The 18,374-nt window shown below is 32.5% G+C and overlaps 2 protein-coding genes across 3 annotated transcripts; both read left to right on the top strand.

Moving 5' to 3' along the window:
* Positions 1-4,370, top strand: LOC146956954 (uncharacterized). 2 transcript variants are annotated; one of them, XM_085732972.1, is made up of 6 exons: positions 1-163; positions 705-808; positions 2,114-2,191; positions 2,308-2,379; positions 2,501-2,598; positions 3,203-4,370. In XM_085732972.1, exons 1-6 carry the CDS (start codon positions 140-142, stop codon positions 3,781-3,783), a joined length of 957 nt encoding a protein of 318 aa, XP_085589098.1. In that variant the 5' UTR covers positions 1-139; the 3' UTR covers positions 3,784-4,370. The 2 variants fall into 2 exon arrangements, with proteins under 2 accessions (XP_085589098.1, XP_085589105.1); XM_085732979.1 differs by having other exon boundaries at positions 2,119-2,191.
* Positions 4,371-11,064: 6,694 nt separating this feature from the next.
* PEL1 (Eukaryotic release factor 1 (eRF1) family protein) lies at positions 11,065-17,965 on the top strand. Its single transcript, XM_085732965.1, has 15 exons — positions 11,065-11,134; positions 11,215-11,376; positions 12,019-12,093; positions 12,171-12,227; positions 12,429-12,474; positions 12,729-12,804; positions 13,043-13,118; positions 13,222-13,254; positions 14,141-14,209; positions 14,395-14,501; positions 14,970-15,042; positions 15,141-15,179; positions 16,504-16,598; positions 17,161-17,267; positions 17,526-17,965. Exons 1-15 carry the CDS (start codon positions 11,084-11,086, stop codon positions 17,597-17,599), a joined length of 1,140 nt encoding a protein of 379 aa, XP_085589091.1. The 5' UTR covers positions 11,065-11,083; the 3' UTR covers positions 17,600-17,965.
* The last annotated feature ends 409 nt before the right edge of the window (positions 17,966-18,374 follow it).

The raw sequence follows: 18,374 nt of genomic DNA on the forward strand, positions 1-18,374 counted from the left end.
ATCAATTCAGCGAATCTGAAGTTGTAAAGTTAAATTAAATGTTTCAAATTTTGCAATTGAAAACTTAGAACCCTAAATCCCTTTCTTCAAAAAAAAAAAAAACCCTAAATCCTTTCACTTTGTTCAATTCTTCTTCAACATGAGTATGACCCAATTTGCTATGGTATGTTTTCTCAATTCTCTTCCTTTCTATCAATTTGCTCTCACGAATTTCAATTTTGCTTCTCTGTTTCTGTATTATGCTCTTTTAATGCTACCCAATTGCATTATTCACTGTAAAGTTACAAACTTTAGAACCCTAATTTAAGTTTCAGCATCAAGTTGGTTCATTTATTTCATGTTAATTGAGGGTAAATGTTTGTGTGATGAAATTCTATGTTTTGTGTTAATTTGATATCATGTTGATTATGATTTGCTTTACTTTTAAGTTATTTGAACTGATATGGCTCTGTGGAGCATCTTCTTAGAATGGCCATATGATACTGAGAGTTTAACGGTGGTCGGTGTTATAGACTATTTTACACCGACATCCAATGAGAACTCGTGATATTGCTACATAAGTCCAATTTGTAGCCGCAATCTGAAAATAATCGCAAAATTCTGAATTTTCATTGGATGTCAGTGTAAAGATAGTTTACTGGTGATAGACTTAGTGCATGTCTCCGTGCAAGTATCTAGTTCTTACTAATGTGTATATATTTCAGGTTGAGGAGTTGGCTTTTCTTGTAAAGGATAATCTTCCTTGCAAGCATCTAGTTCTTACAATGGAAGAACTCTTAGTTAACTTTCTTGAGGCCGAGGATACAAGGTAACCTCTATGAGATGGGTTTTGAGTGGTGTTTATTGTTTAGCTGGCTTGATTATTAATTCAAGCCATCACTCTGTGTAATGGAAGTTAAAGGTTTAGTTAATGAAACCATGATTATCAGTATATTGTAATGCATGTGAGTCATATCTTGATTCGGTACTAAATTAAACCCAATTAATATCAATCTTTAGTATCTATCTGTTTGGATATGATTCCAATCTTAAATCTCTATGATGAATCTCGATTCATTCTAATGATTCCGTACCTGAACTTTTTGTAGCCATTTCCATTTGTCATTTGGTATATGACTTGAATCTTGAATTATTTTGAGGTTCAGGTATGATATATGATATATCACCATATAATTTTGTTGTATTACTTGTTTTTTCACTTAAAAATGACATTTTTAATGGAAATGTATCTTACGGTTCATAATAAGATTCGACTCACTTAAAAAACTGTTAATGTTGTTCTTGTCTCTAACATTGTTATGGACAAATTCGAGCTCTCAATGGATCCTTACAATATATATTTTTTGCTCCGTTGACTCTCTTTCTTTCAATCTTTGTATTTTTATCTTTATGGTTTCAAAGGATATGGGAGGAAAGGTTTTAAACAATGTTGTTATGTTCTTCTTTGTAATCAACCGCACTTATAAATTCTCGTGTGTTGCATGTGTACCTATGGTCCTTAAAAGAAAGTAGTTTAATGTACTGAAAATTATAAAATATAATACTGCAATCTAATATGGTTTTAAATTCAATGCAATGATTTTTGTAATGTAGTTGTATAAATCTTGCAAGTAAACAAAAAGGTTTATTTATATATTCATAAAAATATACTGAAAATTATAAAATGCAACTCTGAAATTTAATATGGTTTTAAATTCAATGCAATGATTTTTTAGATACAGTTGATAAATCTTGTAAGTAAAAAATACGGTTTATTTATACACACACAAAAAACTATGATCAAATGTTTAACATAACAGCTTGGCTATCGATTTTAAAACCTTAAAATACGTCACTTCACATTTTTACTTGTTGTATAAATTGTCTCAAGTGTAAAGGAGGAGCTTTTGAGAGTTACTCTAAGTTTGTTTCGACATTTGTAGCATATGATTTTGTAGCTGCAATTTGTGGCAATTTAGTATATGCATGCTGTGTTAAATAGTTGTTTAAGTTTCCTTGGTAGCATCTATGAATTTTGAACACACACACCAGACACGGATAAACCTAGGAGTGTCGATGCTTCATAGGTTACCATACACGATGTTTCTTAATATCTGTTTTTATTGAACTGCAGTTCAGATGGGATCTTGGAATTGGAGCCCATGAACTCTTATAACCGTCTTCTCTTACATCGCCTTGCAGAGATATTTGGGTATTTTTCTTTATAAATTATATTGTTTGCAAGCCCATTTCAGAGATTCTTTCTGGTTTCATTTTAAATCTGCATATACTTTTCCTTTATTTGATATTTGATATAACTGGTGGCAGGTTTGCACATGAATCTGTTGGTGAAGGAGAAGATCGCCATTTGATTCTGGAGAGATGTCCAGATACATCTATGTAAAAACTACTCTTTTAACTCTCCCGGTCCCTTTTTTTATTTTATTACGTTTTTCCAATAGTATTTTAGGGACTACTGTAAGGTTTCGTTTACAAACTAACATTTATATGTGGGTCGCAGACCTCCAATCCTTGTCAGTGATATCCTAGGGACGTATGATGAACCTCAATCTTTGTTTACATCACACCAAATATTAAGGAGAAAAGAAGCCTCTCCAGGTATGACACACTACTAATTCTTCTCTCTTTCGGTTACAGTAATGCATTACACGCAATACTGATCCTGTCTTTTGGATTCACTGTTAGTGAATTAGATTATGGTTTACTATTTTATTTGAAGAGTTGGAACGGTACTGTTGGAAAGTTTTGCATACTCTGAAGTTAGTTTACTATACAAATTAAATTTCTTGGCCAATCAAGTATAATTTTTGTATCTGAAAATTATTGTTATTGTCCTTGTAGAAGCACATTTTTTACTATTTTTTTTCTTATTTTATTTGCTATTGCATTATATTATAAAATGCATAAGCTATCTAGATAGCACAAAATTATTATTTTTTATTGTCCAGGAAACATGAATACAATACAAACATGAATTTGGTGGTGTAGATGTATGAACAAAGCTAATTCTTGAAAGAAGGAAAAAATATATAAACTATAGGTGGTATGCTAACAGATAACACATATCCATAGAAATGAAAAATTAAATATTAATGCGTATGGATAAAAAGTAAATAAAACCCTTGTATAAACCGCTTTTCGTTTTTAATGAAGTGGATACTCGCACTTTTTTGTGGGCCTTAATCGATGTTGCACTTTTCAGTTTCACAGACAAATACAACATCCATTCAGCAGACACTGGAGGAAAGAAAAGCGGCTTATTTGCTTGCTCGTGAGCGGATTTTTTCTATGAATTTGGAAGATGCAAAAGAGCCTAATGAACAAAAACCACGAAGCGTGCCTGTGGTAGCCCGCCGAATGATTGCGCATGCACTAGGTCAAAGAATCAACACAAAAAATCCGAATGAGTTGGTTAGTGATGGTACTAATAATAGAGGGTTCTTAGATGAATTAAATGCTCAAGATAAGAAGAGTGAAAAATCTGATCTGGCAAAAGATTTTGAAGAGTCTGTATCCCTAAGAAGGAACTCAAACAGCGGAACAAGAAACACTAGTAGTTCTAATGCGGCCCCACTGAATAAAAGGAATGATCAAACACCAGTTGACAAAGGTTCGCCACCATTGTCTCAAGATGGAAAACAAGGGCAAAGTGTGAGCAAAGAGTGCATGAAAAAGGAGCACTTGGGAGCTGCGAAGAGAATGTTTGCTCATGCCTTGGGAGTACACTCAGGGAAGGATGGTTCTGTTCCTAGAAGTAGAAATGGAGAAAAAAATAAGAATTAAAACAGAAGGTTGTAAGATCTTTTAAGCAAAATGGTAATCTATTGCTCCCAATGGACCTTTGGTAGGCACTTCGCGGGTTTCAATCACAATCAAGGAGATGAGTAATGAACATGCTTTTACTCAAAATTGTGATACATTGATTTGAGAAGATTCATGCAAATTGCTTAGTTCTTCCCTGGTTGTGCTGGAGTAACTTAACAAGCAGTCGAGTCAAAAGGTATCGTGAATGAACAATCTCGAGTCATGTTTGATCTGTTTGGTGTTTGAATGAAGCTGAGGGAACAAGTTGTGTTCATTTAAATGTTGATATAAGACATGCAGTACCAGTTACCTTCTCTGTTTTTTTCTTCTTCTTAATTATCGGTGGGGATCGAACTTAGAACCCCAAAGTTTACAAACACTCGCACACCACTTGTGTACCAACCACTTGGGCGGTGGTTGCTGTATCAGTTTTTTTATAGTGTATTTATTTTATTCTGTGAGTGAATATTGGATTTCATTAGGGGGAAGGTAGGGAAAAAAGTACTTGACTTCCCTATCCTATCAAGGATTGTGTTATGTATATATACATATAAGTGTGTTCCTAATTTTTTTCTGCATGTTTCCTTTTACCTTCTGCGATGACAAATGTCATAATCGTTACAATATTTTAGAAGTGAGGACATTATTTGCTTTTCTAAATCAAAAGATGAACAAAATCTTACAAAACAGTTTTGAAGGATGTCTATGAACTTTCGAATTAAATCAATGATCACAGAAAGATAATGTTGAAATTTGCCCCAAAATTAGATGTTGAAGTTCTGAAAATCTTAGCACGAGAGTGTGAGATTGTGGCACGATTTTAGCTCGTTTTTTGAGAGTTTGTCACTATCGTGGCATGATTAACAGATAGAATGCAGTACTCTAGTGGCGTACTAACCGCAATCGTGGCACGATGGGTGGGTGCCTAACGTGGCACAATTATCTTGGGATCTGAGATCTATATAAGGCTTCATTCTTCATGTTGAGAGAGTTTTAAAGAGAGAGAAACTTGAGAAACCAAATGAGTGAACTTTAGGGACTTCATTCTTCATGTTGAGAGAGTTTTAAAGAGAGAGAAACTTGAGAAACCAAATGAGTGAACTTTAGGGTTGGGTGTCTTTGGTGAGTTTTTTCTTGGGTTGAGAAACATTTGTTAACACATTAGGTAGTGAGATCTCATTAGAGGAAGGATAAAAAAGCTTCCTTTAGTATTTTCTCGTAGGATTCATTGTGAGTGTGTGTGACTTGAAAATTGGGTAGAAATTAGGGTTTGTTCTTTGTGAGCTTTTAAGTTATATCATAGTGGATCAGAGAGCTTGTCTCTCCTCAGATTAGGTCATTTTGGACCGAACTGAGTAAACAATATTGGTGTGTTGTTTCTTTCTCTTCTTTCTTCTCTTTGTTTCTTTAATTATGTTTGTGGTGTTGTTTCACACTTAGATCTAGGTCTGTTTGTTGTTGCTTGAGACTACTTTGCTCATTGATTAATACTTCCTTTGCTCCACACATCTAAGTTTTATTGGTGTGATTATTTTGTTCGAATTCGCAACAGATATAATTAAGAGGCAATAACTTTAAACAAGTAAATAGCCAAAAAAAACTCGAAATAGTAAATTCTTGCAAATACCCCCCTCAAATTGGAGAAAAGGTAGAAATCCCTTGAAATTGTTAAACATCTGACAGTTTGGTCCTTCAGTCAGTTTCCTCTGTTGTCAACATGATGTGGTCCTTAATTATCTATGTGACATTGCCACGTTGTCAGGAGGTAATTGTTTTTTTTTTTTAATAATTTTTAAAAAAAATTCAGGATTTTTTTTTGTCTTAGATGAAGTGGCAATCCACTAAAATTAAATTCACACATAACTGTAAGGTCCCGGGTTCGAACCCGGGTCATGACGTCCCGGGTTTGGACCATGATTTTTGTTTTTACTAGAGAAAAGGTAGAAACCTCCTAGAATTGTTAGATGTCTGACTATTTAGTCCTTTAGTCAATTTCCACTGTTAGTCAACAGGACATGACTGTTGATTGTCTATGTGGCACTGCCACGTGGTCTGACATGTAATATCATGTCACGAGGAGGTAATTGCTTTTTCTTTTTAATATTTTTTTAAAAAATTCTAGATTTTTTTAATGGTAGCATTCGCACAAACTCTTACACCTTGTAACTTTATGAGCAAATACTCCCCTCAAATTTTTCTTGGTTGTTTTTTTTTTTAAACAACAATTACCCCACATGTGACCACACAACAGTGTCACATAGACGGTCAATAATCACATCCATCATGTTGACTAACAAGGAAAACTCACGAAATTTTAACAATTTCAACGGTGTTTGTATTTCATTATCCTTTAAAAATTTAATACTTTGGCCTTTTGCAAAATGATCATCAATGATTGAATATTAAAAGTCTCAGCTTGATCGTAATGTTTAGTTTGATGCTTCATTATTTAAACTAGAAAGTTTGAAATAATTTTGATGGACTTTTTTTTTTTTTATCTCAAACAAATTTTTTGTTTCACAAATTAAAATAACAAGAATGAACATTGTCATGGGTTGCTCTGAATGAAAATGAAAAGACCAGACATCATTCTGCAGACTTGAAACAATAACTGATCAATTCTGATCATAGTTTTCTAGAATAAGTACCCCAGAAATTGTATTTTGATCAAATATCAATCCCCCTAAAAATAAATTGTCAGCAAATCTTGTTAAAAAAAAAATATTGTCAGCAAATCAGTCTAATATAGATAAATCATCCTGTTATTTTACTCAGGCCCTTGACAAACAAAGAAAACATTGCAACTTTACACAACCATTCTAGACTGAACTCATCTTGATGGGTCTTACTCCTAAACTCATAGTATCCAATAGATTCCATTAGGTATCCTCGAACTCCCGCTTCTTCTACAACTTCTCTTACAGCCGCCTCCTCAACAGTTTAATTATTCTCCCAACCTCCCTTTGGAAACAGAAGACCTGGTCCACGAGGTGGATTAATCATAAGTACTTCAACAATCTTCTCGGAACTAGAGTCATCGTCACAACTTTTATACCTAAAGGGAACACACCCAGCAACAAGACGATAACCATCTTCATAGCGTTGTTGATGCCGACCCGTACGAGCAACCAAATCAGACATAATAGAAACACTTTTATACCTAAAGGGAACACACCCAGCAACAAGACGATAACCATCTTCATAGCGTTGTTGATGCCGACCCGTACGAGCAACCAAATCAGACATAATAGAAACAATTTAAACAAAAACCCATTTTCCAAATCCGAATTCAATTAAAAAATTTCTCAATCTCAAACAATGTACCAATTTCCTTCGCCATTGAAATGAAACAATTTCGCGCACGCACGCAATTACGATCTCAACAACGAATACATTTTTGGTTTCTAGGTTTGCATCTTTTATCAGAAACAACTTTACATTTCTTTTCAAATAAAAAACTAACTAATGATTTACATTAATGATTTACATATGTCATTATAAAAAGGAGTTACGACGCTCACTTTAAAATAAATTATACTTTTGAATGGCTACTTGAAACCTTTCTTTAAAAGATTGACACTGAGACCGGAGCAATTATATTGACACATACATGAAGTGTGATGTGTAGTTATTCGCGAGACGCGTGGTGAGAGTCATGGTGACGGGCGCAAGAATGCGGCATGATGGTGTGAAGACAAAACCAGTAACCGAAACGGGGACAAGAGCAATAGTGGTACATGGAACAGTGATTGGAGCGGTAATATCGTAAACATCATGCAAATAATTTCACCACTCCGGTCACTGCAACCATTTTCGCTACCCGTCTTTGAGTTTATTATCTCTTACCATCCTGTTTTTTTGGGAAATTTCTAACAATGACTTGTTGTGAGCAGTAATGACCTTAACAAGGTCGAGATGGACGACCGTTCAGAGCCCATATACATATTTAAACGGACACTAATTGAGTAGTGGTAATTTTTTGTACTCCTGTATTGGCAAAAGTTGTCCTATTATGTTTGTGTCCTTGGGCATTGGTTAAGGGAACAAAAATAGATGGGAAGTGATGAAAAGTGATGAATTCAATTTTTTAAAGGGTAGTGTTAACTTGTGCCCTTAGGGCACATGTTAATAAATCCAAAAAAAGAAATATTACCTTAAACTTTGTGCATTCAATTCATTAAATCATTAAAGATTAAATTTAATGCACGAAATTCAATACATTGTTTCTACATTTGGCTTCTAAACTTGTGCCTTAAGGGCACAAATTAACATTTCCCTTTTTTAAAAGGCAATAAATTGTTATTTCCAATGCAAAGCTACTATTTTTGGTTAGCAAGGCCTTGTTAGAAAATACTCCCTCCGGTCCTAAATATAAGCAAATTTGACTTTTTAGATTCATTCAATTAATGATGTATGTGGTCCATAATATGAACCACATACATCATTAATGGACCACATACATCATTAATTGAATGAACCTAAAAAGTTAAATTTGCTTATATTTAGGACCGGAGGGAGTATAAGAATGCATAGTATATTTGCTGTATTAATGTTGTCATTGAAAAAGATAAGAATCTACTTATATTGTTGGTCTCGTTAAACAAGATAAGAATCTATATTATATTTGCTATATTATTAGTGTCATTGAAAAAGATAAGTATAGTTTGTTATAACATGAAAGTGCAAAATATCTATACTTCTGATCAACATCAAAATAATTTTATTAAAATCAAAATTTCATAAAATTTACTTTTCGTAATTTATACGCATTGGCGTAATAAAAAGAGTGGATAAACGAACATTGATTACCCACCTGAACACTATTATATATAAAAGGGATAAGAAATTTTGGATTAACTCCTCTTTAAAAAGGAATTTTATAACTTTTTCATTGTTCTTATTTTAACCATGGCAACTTAATTCTTTTTCTTTTTGAATTTTAAATATAAATTCAAATTTACACCATAATTATAGAGAATTTGAAAACTAACTACCTATTTTAGTTTTAGTAGAAAAGACTACCTATTTCAGTTGAACTTTTTGTTATAGTTTTTACCAAATTCAAATTTAAAAAGATTTAAGTTAATTTAGAAAGTGAAATCTAAATAATTTTAAACAATATACATAATTAATTAAATTATATTATATTAAACAATATACACTGAAATACAATATACAAAATTAATTAAATTATATTATATTATAAAAACATATACACTGAAATACAATCGAATACAAATGGAAAAACGGACACAATGGTCCCATCTGCACGCATATAATAGGATTAAAAATTATAATCACCTTGTATTTCTAACATTTATAAAATTTTTGTATGGTGACATATAATATTCATTCTCATATAACATATATGACTCAAATAGTCATATATAATACATGAAAAATGAGGAAAATAAGTACTCTTTTCAATATATACCGGTGGTATTGTGTGTGATTGCAACACATGACTATAATCATGTTCAATTTATGAGAATGAGAGAAAAACAATCATGTATGATTTATCTAATATTCAAAATTTATTTTTTAATTTTAAATTTACGATATGTTAATTCTTATAAGATGCTCAACAAATACACACAAATACTTATAGGATACTTCACATAAACGTATTTTGGAGAGAGAAAAAATGAAGGGTAAAAAAGTGAGAATGTGTTGTAAAAATTCGATGAAGACGTATATGATTCAATTTAAGATATGAATCACTATAATTATTTTTCGATTAACCAATTAATAATTATGTTTTTGGTGGATGAAAGTAACGAGAGAGAATATTCAATCAATCAACATTAAACAAGTTTTGTTTTGAGTTATTTTATCGATGCATTTGTTGATATCCTAACATAAGAATAAAAATAGAATATGATTTATACGAAAACTTTACATTTTTATTTTAATCACATGTATTATTTTTTTTGTAAATTGTGACTTTTATGATTATATAACATTGAAGAGTAATCAATGTTTTTTTTTTTTAAAGTATTTTACATGCATATAAATTTTAATATTAAATATTTTGTTAACATATCTTAGCCGTATTGTATCCTGAATTTTAAAAATTTCGCGTATCCGCGTACCCGTATCATATCGTACCCGCACCTGTACTACGTATCCGGACTTCATAGAGTAACACAAATTGTAAAAATGAATGTAAAAGTTAAATTTTTAAAGTATAACAAATACATACTTTTAAATAAAAAAAATGATTGAATTCCCAAAGGCTGAAACATAAAATTGCATAAATGAAAAACACTAAATAATATAAGTTGAAAATGATGTCACGAATATAAAATGCAGTGAAATGTAAAGTTGATTGAATGTAAAAGTGCAAGAAATGTGAAAGATGCGAGAAATTAAACATATATGAAAAATCACAATTGCGAAGATTTTAGTGACAAATATTAATCCCATATTTTTTAATATTTATTAGTTATGAAAGTGTCCCCGTGTCTTTTTATATTTATCAGTTACAAAAAATCTAACTGTATTTTTTTAATATTTACTTTTTATATTTACCAGTGACAAATACTTATTCCATATTTTTCTATTTTTATTTATCAATAACAAATATTTTTCCTCTGTTCTTTATTGTATTTATCAACGAAAACAATTATTTGGTTCTTTTTTATATTTATAGGTACCAAATATTTATCCCGTGTTTTTTATATTTATTAGTAATAAATACCGGTCCTTTGTTTTCTATTATAATTATTAACAATATATACTTTTCCCATATTCTTGTTTTAATATTTATCGGTCACAAATACTTGCTACCAAAGCATTTTCCTGTTCGTGAAACATTCGCGATATTTCTCTCATGATATATAGCATTCCCCATATATTTATCAATGATAATCATTGTCAAATACGATTTGGTACCTGATTTTTTCAAACAAATATAAGAGGAATATCTAAAAATAGATATTCCCTTTATATTTATCAATGATAATTATTTTCAAACACCCAAATACGATTTGACAAATACTAATGTCGTATTTTTTTATAGATTTATGAATGACAAATACTAATCACACTTGCACTGGCCGCCGTGACCGCATATGAGAGAGAGTTTAGAACCGAACGTTGCCTAAACCGGGTTCATTATATATCGATTCTTTTGGGCTTCTGGTTTTCCGTGCCTGTCCGGACCAGTGTCAAATCCGGTTGAACCGGCTGGTCCGGATCAGTTTTCACTTTTCTCTTCGAGTTGAATATATAATTCAGAAAAACAGAAGTAAAGGAAGTAGCAGAAAAATCAATAGCTATGAGAATCGTTCGCAAAGACTTTGTGCGCAATGGACCTGGAAGCGTTAAGGTTCAATTCCCAATTCCCACACAGTTATTCAATTCTTCAATTGCAAAATTTGCTGTTAATCTTCGTTTTTTGATATACAGATGGTGCCAGTGGATTCAGATGATCTATGGTATGTATATAATTTGATAGCTCCTGGTGATTCAGTCATGGCTGTTACTATTAGGAAGGTTCTTAGAGAAGCAGCTAATGGTGGAAGAGATGCTGAACGTGTTAAACTCAAATTGGAAATTAAAGTTGAAGATGTATGTACTTGTTTTATTCTGTGTTTTTATTAGGATTTAATTTATTTACACTGTTTCCGTAATGATTGTGAGTTGTGACTTGTGATTTATTGACTGTGTAAAAGTTTTTACACTTATAATGTATACAAATTAATCTCTTATGAAAGTGGCAACACTGACAGTGTAAAGTTATTTTAGACATGCATCCAATGATGTATTGCCTTGTCAATTGATGAACACTACAACTCATATGTTTTCATATTTATTAATTGATGTGGCAACACATCATTTGATGTATGTGTAAAACAATTGTAACCAATTAAATATTTAAGTATAAAGAATATAGGACTGTAAAATAATTGTAACTAATTAAATTCTTCAAGTATAGAGAATATAGGACATCCACTGTTAGTGTAAAATAGTTTTACACTGATATCCAATACGAATCAAGTATGTGGTGGTGGGTATAAAGTGGGGATTTGATGAGTTTTAATTGGACTTAGTTGTAAAACTATTTTACACCAATGGTGTATAACCATTAAACTCTTAATTATATGTGTGCAAAGTCTGTCATGTATAGAAATTAATCTCTGTTTGTTATGTCATAATAATGGGTTTTGAGTTTCTTTTTGAGTTTTGTCTTGTATCTTTTTTTGGTTCCAGGGTGTGGATTACGACAAAGAAGGTTCGGTTTTGCGTGTTCGAGGGAAGAACATTCTAGAGAATGAACATGTCAAGGTAGTAAGTTAACAGGAACGGTTAGTTTCAGTTTCAACTGCTGAATTTGAGTTCTAATATTTGACTACTTGCTGCAGATAGGAGCATTCCATACTTTAGAACTTGAGTTACAGCGGCCTTTTGTGCTCAGGAAGGTAATTGATATGATTCATGTTATTGTTTCTACTGTCTTGTATAATTATATATGTGCTTCACGTGCATTTCAAGTTATCAACTACATCTTTTACTTGGATATATCATTTTGGTTAGAACTACATCAAAGTTTGGGGAGATTTATGACAGTTTCTTTTCGAAAGAAGTCAATATTACTGAAGATTGTGTTTTGTCTTTCGTAGGATGTCTGGGATTCTTATGCTTTGGAGGTACTCCAGCAGGCCTCTGGTATGCTATCGGTTATCTGATAAATCTGCCTATTTTATTATAGACATTTATACTAATATGTGTTCATGGAAACCATGGGAAATGATGGAACTTCTATTTTATGTAATATCTTCAATCCTGCACCCATTTAAGTAGGAAAAATGGTGGAAAAGTGAAGTGCTTCATATAGAATCACATTCATATTTAGTGAGCAAAATTGAATCATAATCCTCATCTGGTCGGCTGGTGAACAAAGTTCCATGTTTATTTTGCAGATCCCGCTGCAAGTGCTGATCTAGCTGTGGTGTTGATGCAAGAAGGATTAGCCCATATCCTCCTTATTGGTAAAAGGTATTAGAAGCTTTCATTAAATATGTTTCATTTATATATTAAGAAGATATTTTTGACTATTGGTTAGCATTTGATAGTGTAGTAGGGTTGTCAGTGTCAGGTGTGTTTGATTTCTGTGGGGAGCCACAAACCCGTGATATTAGTTACTTGTTCTTCTTGTTGATGTTCGAGTTAAATTTTGACATGTAATTCTGTCGTTGCATTTTATTTATTCTTCATATTATGACTGATATAACAGTATGACTGTTACTCGTTCACGGATAGAAGCTTCAATTCCTCGAAAGCATGGGCCTGCTATTGCTGGTTATGAGAGAGTATGTTCTCTGTCTGCCTCTCTTTTACAACGATACATGCATCTGTAAATTAATTCTATAACATGACTGTTCCAATTCTAAAGTATTGTCCTCCTTTTTGTAGGCTTTGAATAAGTTCTTTGAGAATGTTTTACAGGTAAATTCTTCCCAGGGACTTGTATTTCTCATGCTTAGTATTTATTCTCATTTGTGATATATATTCCATCTATAAAATAGAAAATGGGTTTATGAGGATTTGTAGAATTTCTTTTTCAATATGAAGGGATTTATTCAATTTATAGAACTAGTGCTAATGATATGTTGTGAGTCCATATGTACTCCTCAAATCTGAATAACTTGGTTTGTGTTTCTCTAGATCTAAGTTGCCTTCTCATTCTTTATTCGCTAGTGCTAATGATACAATGTGACCTCATATACCCCTTAAATCACTATAAGCTGATTTGGGTGGCTCTAGAGTCTAGATCTAAGTTGGGTGCTCATTTTTTATTCACCACCTTGATATCACTCTCATACCCACGTAGTGTGAGATGTTTATGCTAATATTATACCCATGTACTGAGCATGTGTGTCTAGCTAAAGACATACAATATATCCAGTAACATGATAGGCCTGGATGACGATGTCGTGTCTCAAACATCTTTTTATTATATTGATGGCTTTGAGGAGGGATCCCCCAAAACAGGGTAATGGTAAAGTTGTTGTCACGTGACTGAAAGGTCACGGGTTCAAGTCTTGAAAACAGCCTCTTGTGTAAAACATCAGGGTTAGGTTGTGTACAATACACTGAAAATGATGGGACCCCTTCCTGGACCCTGCGTATGCGGGAGCTTTAGTGCACCGGGCTGCCCTTTGATGGCTTTACTTTTCTATGTTTCTTTGTTCCTCAATTAAGAGGATATCTTATACTCATCTTTTGCTGTATTGTTTTATTCAATCTCTTTAATAATATATTTATTAATTTGTCCAACAAAATTAAGAAAGGGGCATGTACAAGTTTAATGGATTCTGCTGACCTGTTTTAGGCATTCTTGAGGCATATAGATTTCAACGTGGTTCGTTGTGCTGTAATTGCAAGTCCTGGATTTACAAAAGTATGTAATTATTCCCTGTTCTTTCTATTTAGGTTTCTTCATTCTTAGTGAGTATTTACATTTACAAATTTGATACCACACACATTTCTTAATAATAATGATTTACATCAAAACTTAGACAAGATTTGGTATAGTGTGTTTGTTATACTTATTATTTATATTGTATGTCACTATTTCCGTTACAGGATCAGTTTCACCGTCACTTATTTTTGGAGGCAGAAAGAAGACAACTACGACCTATTATTGAAAACAAGTCACGCATCATTCTCACGCACACAAGCTCAGGATACAAGTACGGTTGCTTTCTTCATTACATCTTCTCTTCTCTCTATTCCTACTTTTCTATGAGTTTAAGAAAGCCTTGTAAGGTAACTAGCATTTGAGTAACATGAAAATTATAGTCAATTAGATGTAGGTTGACTTACACAATCTCCCTGATGTGATATGCTGTTGTATGTAACAAGTATTTTTTGAGGTTTGCGAAGTCAGCTGTGATTTTTTATTGTTGTAACCCATAATTATCCAGTATTTTAACACTTGATTCTATTCAAGTTGTCCCTTTTTTAGGCTTGCAATTAAATCATGTTTTGTTGTTGTATCTGCTCCGTATATAAGATTTTAAGTGAATGCCAAATCTCATGCCTTCCTTAAAATGCGGAAAAAATGCCAGCAGTCATAGATTCACTTGCTGTTGTTTTTTGGATGGACTTTGCTGGTGGTTTTAACTTATCTCATTCACATTAGAATTTCTTATCTGTAGGCATAGTTTAAAAGAGGTTCTAGATGCTCCAAATGTCATGAGCATGATAAAAGATACTAAGGCAGCACAAGAGGTACCATCAAAACCAAAGTACTAGACATTTTTTGCTGAGTTATTTCCTTATCCTGTTTAGCTGAGTCTGAAACAAGATTTATTTTTATTTTTCTTCAGGTTCGAATTCTGAAGGATTTTTATGACATGCTTTCAAATGTAAGGTTCTATACTTGAAATGCTCTTCTTTACTTTGCCTGTATTTATGGTTGAAATGTCATTTTCCCTTTTTAAAATTTCTGTTGCCACTAATTTGAGAATTGGTTCAGTTTTAAGATTTGATAAGAGACTCTAAGTTAACTGATTCAATAGGATCTTTGTGTAGCTTTTATTTTCTCGTAGTTGTATCATGTCCGAAAGAAGAGTATTGATCTTTTAGCCAGTTGCATAATGAATTTCTACTATGACTTTAGATGCTTACTTTATTGAAGCTATTTAAGAGTAGTACATCTTTCATGACATTCCATTTTCATATTTTATTCTAATTTGTTGTCCAGTGTTTAGAACCCAAGTTACCCAATGTTTTCTATCAAAGAAAAAAATACAATCATAAAACTGTATTTTCCCCTTCACCAGTGCAAGGGAACTACTTCAAGCTCGTGAATTGTTTATTTTGAATATGTAATATAATTAGTTAGCTATATGATACATGAATACGGATATAAGTATGAGTTAAAGGTATCAGATACAACATCATTGTTATACAACAATAGAAATTTTGTTTAAAATTGGGCTATTTTGATGCTAGGATATGATGACATAGCATATTATCAAAATGTTACTAAAAGGTACATAGAAAGCATCACAAGATCTCATAGGTCATAAATTGATAGAGGATAGAATTAGAGTTAGCTCAACTAACCTTCAGATAGTTGGCATTCAGCTAGCAAACCATGTAACTGTCCAAAACTGAATTCATAACAGTTTTGGCTGCTAATAGAAATCTAGGTAGCTTAGGATTGCTATATAAGCAAGCATTCCTCTAAGATTTTGTAACTAACTTCATTCAGTAAGAATCAGAATTGAACTCATCTTGCGTTCAAGAATCTCTCTCAAACTTTATCTATGAAAGATCAAAACTCTATAGTTTAAGAAATCTAATATAAGTAAAACACTATAGATGGTCTATCCCATTGATTGAAGGCAAATATGGAGACTAAGATTTTTATTTTCAGCTTAGGCATTGGAAATACATCACAAGCTAACATATATCAAGTATTCGAGTATCAAGTACTGTATCAGTATCTACACCGGAATTGGTAGTAAATACGTATATCAAATTAAAACTTCAGCACAAAAGACATTTTGAAGCCATATCCATTCTCCTAGATTTACCTTTATTGTATGCATGAAAACTTGATGTCTGATCCAGATGTTCTTACTAGTTATCTTATCCTGTGTTTCTCCCTTAAACTAAATGTCACGTCAAAGTCGTGAAAATGGCTGATTGAAATCCTGATTGAATATTTTTCGGGTGGGACAGGATTCATCACGTGCTTGTTATGGAACAAAACATGTCGAGGTTGCCCATGAACGCCTAGCTGTGCAAACGCTTCTCATTGCAGATTCTCTTTTCAGGTTTGTAAGATATTCTGAGTCGAATACAGCATGCTTGATTGTTCTATCTAATTTATGAGAAATGATGGCAGCACTCTTCAACACACTTAACAATCTACTCTTTATCAGTTAATGAAATTCATTAGAATCATCAAACAGAGAGTGGGGCCTCCATGATTTAGTGGATCCACATGAATTAGAGTATGTCGAAAATGAAAAGGGTGTCCAACACTATGTTGCTATAGCATTTCTCTAATTCGTATTCACTTTGACAATGATGTACCATGCTTTTTAAAAAATAAAAAAATCAGTCATGTATATTGCTGTGACATCCTTGGAAATGGTTTAGATAAAAAAAAGTTAGTGTATGCCTACTTCCAATATTAACTTCAGAATTTGTTTTATAAAAATATGTTTTAGTCGTGAGCCATTATAGCATGATAACTAGATTCTATCTTTGCGATTGTTTGCCATCCCACTTGTTAGCTTGGTATTTGGGGTGTAATGCAATCCGGAAAATGCTCCTTTTGATGTTGTGATTAATAACTGTGACTTAAATATATCTGCATGCTTTTGGTTATAGGAATGCAGATATACCAACCAGGAAAAAGTTTGTTAACTTGGTCAATTCAGTTAAGGATTCTGGAGGTTCTGTCCATCTATTTTCATCCATGCATGTCTCTGGAGAACGTAAGTTTTATTACTTTCTGATTTCTTTAGAGTGTGGGATTATTTATCTTAGAATCTAATGAACTAAACCGCGAATAATGGTAAAGAAAATACAAGTATTAGGATGGTTAAACTAAAGATTTTCCATTTCTTTTCTTCCTCCCACTTTTCGTTGGGGATGCTGCTATGTGAAAGTAAACGAAGCTTCTATTTAAACATTTACAATTGAGTTTTCTATTTGTTTTATATTTATTTTGCCAATTTTACATTGATGAACAGAACTAGAACAGATAAGTGGCATTGCTGCGATTCTTCGGTTTCCTCTCCCCGATCTTGAAGACATGGAGATGTAATGGACAATGTTGGTCAAGCAAGTCGGCGTTGGCACTCGTGTTATTTATTTTATACAATTCTTATTAAACACACAGCTGATGTTACAACCGTCCCTCAGGACTCCTAGGCAAGTTGGGTGCTGAGTTTGCCAGAAATGATGAACTAATGAACCAGGGGGCTTGTAGTATAAAGTATAAACCAAGCAATGATATGTAATAGTTACTACTTATATTTGATGCCGAGTATCTATATTATAAGGTGGATACTTGTGCTCCTGGGTATTTAAATGTAAAATCTATACTTCGAAATTCACATCACTACTTGGTTAGCACTCCATTCGTTTCTTTTTAGGATACAAATAATGGTATTGTGTATATTACTTTTAATCTTTTTTTTTATTTTTAGAATGTTTATTTTTTGTTATCTTTTTCACTTTCATTTAATTATACAATTTTGAAGTGATCCATCAATTGACCTATGAAGGTAGTCCATAAATAGAGTTCGTTGGCATGGTTTTGAACTTTTGTGGGTTATATAATAGAGTGGAGAGGGAGGGAGCGCCATTGATGTAAGTAGTTTTACTTGTGGAGTGCTAATTGAAGAGTAGTGCCAAGAACACCTCTATTTTTAACATTATAAAATATCACAATAGTGCATAAGAGACAGATTAATCAAAGAAAAATATCACAAGTTCACAACAGATTAAGCCTACAACTAAATTTATTATTTTTGTTGAGATGGAATTACCTAAAAAGTAAACAACTTAAATAAAAGATAAAGAAAGTATATCAATAT

This window comes from Medicago sativa, chromosome 1 (genome assembly GCF_051527215.1).
Source record: "Medicago sativa cultivar Bolivia chromosome 1, Bolivia_mono, whole genome shotgun sequence".
NCBI classification, from domain to species: Eukaryota; Viridiplantae; Streptophyta; class Magnoliopsida; order Fabales; family Fabaceae; genus Medicago; species Medicago sativa.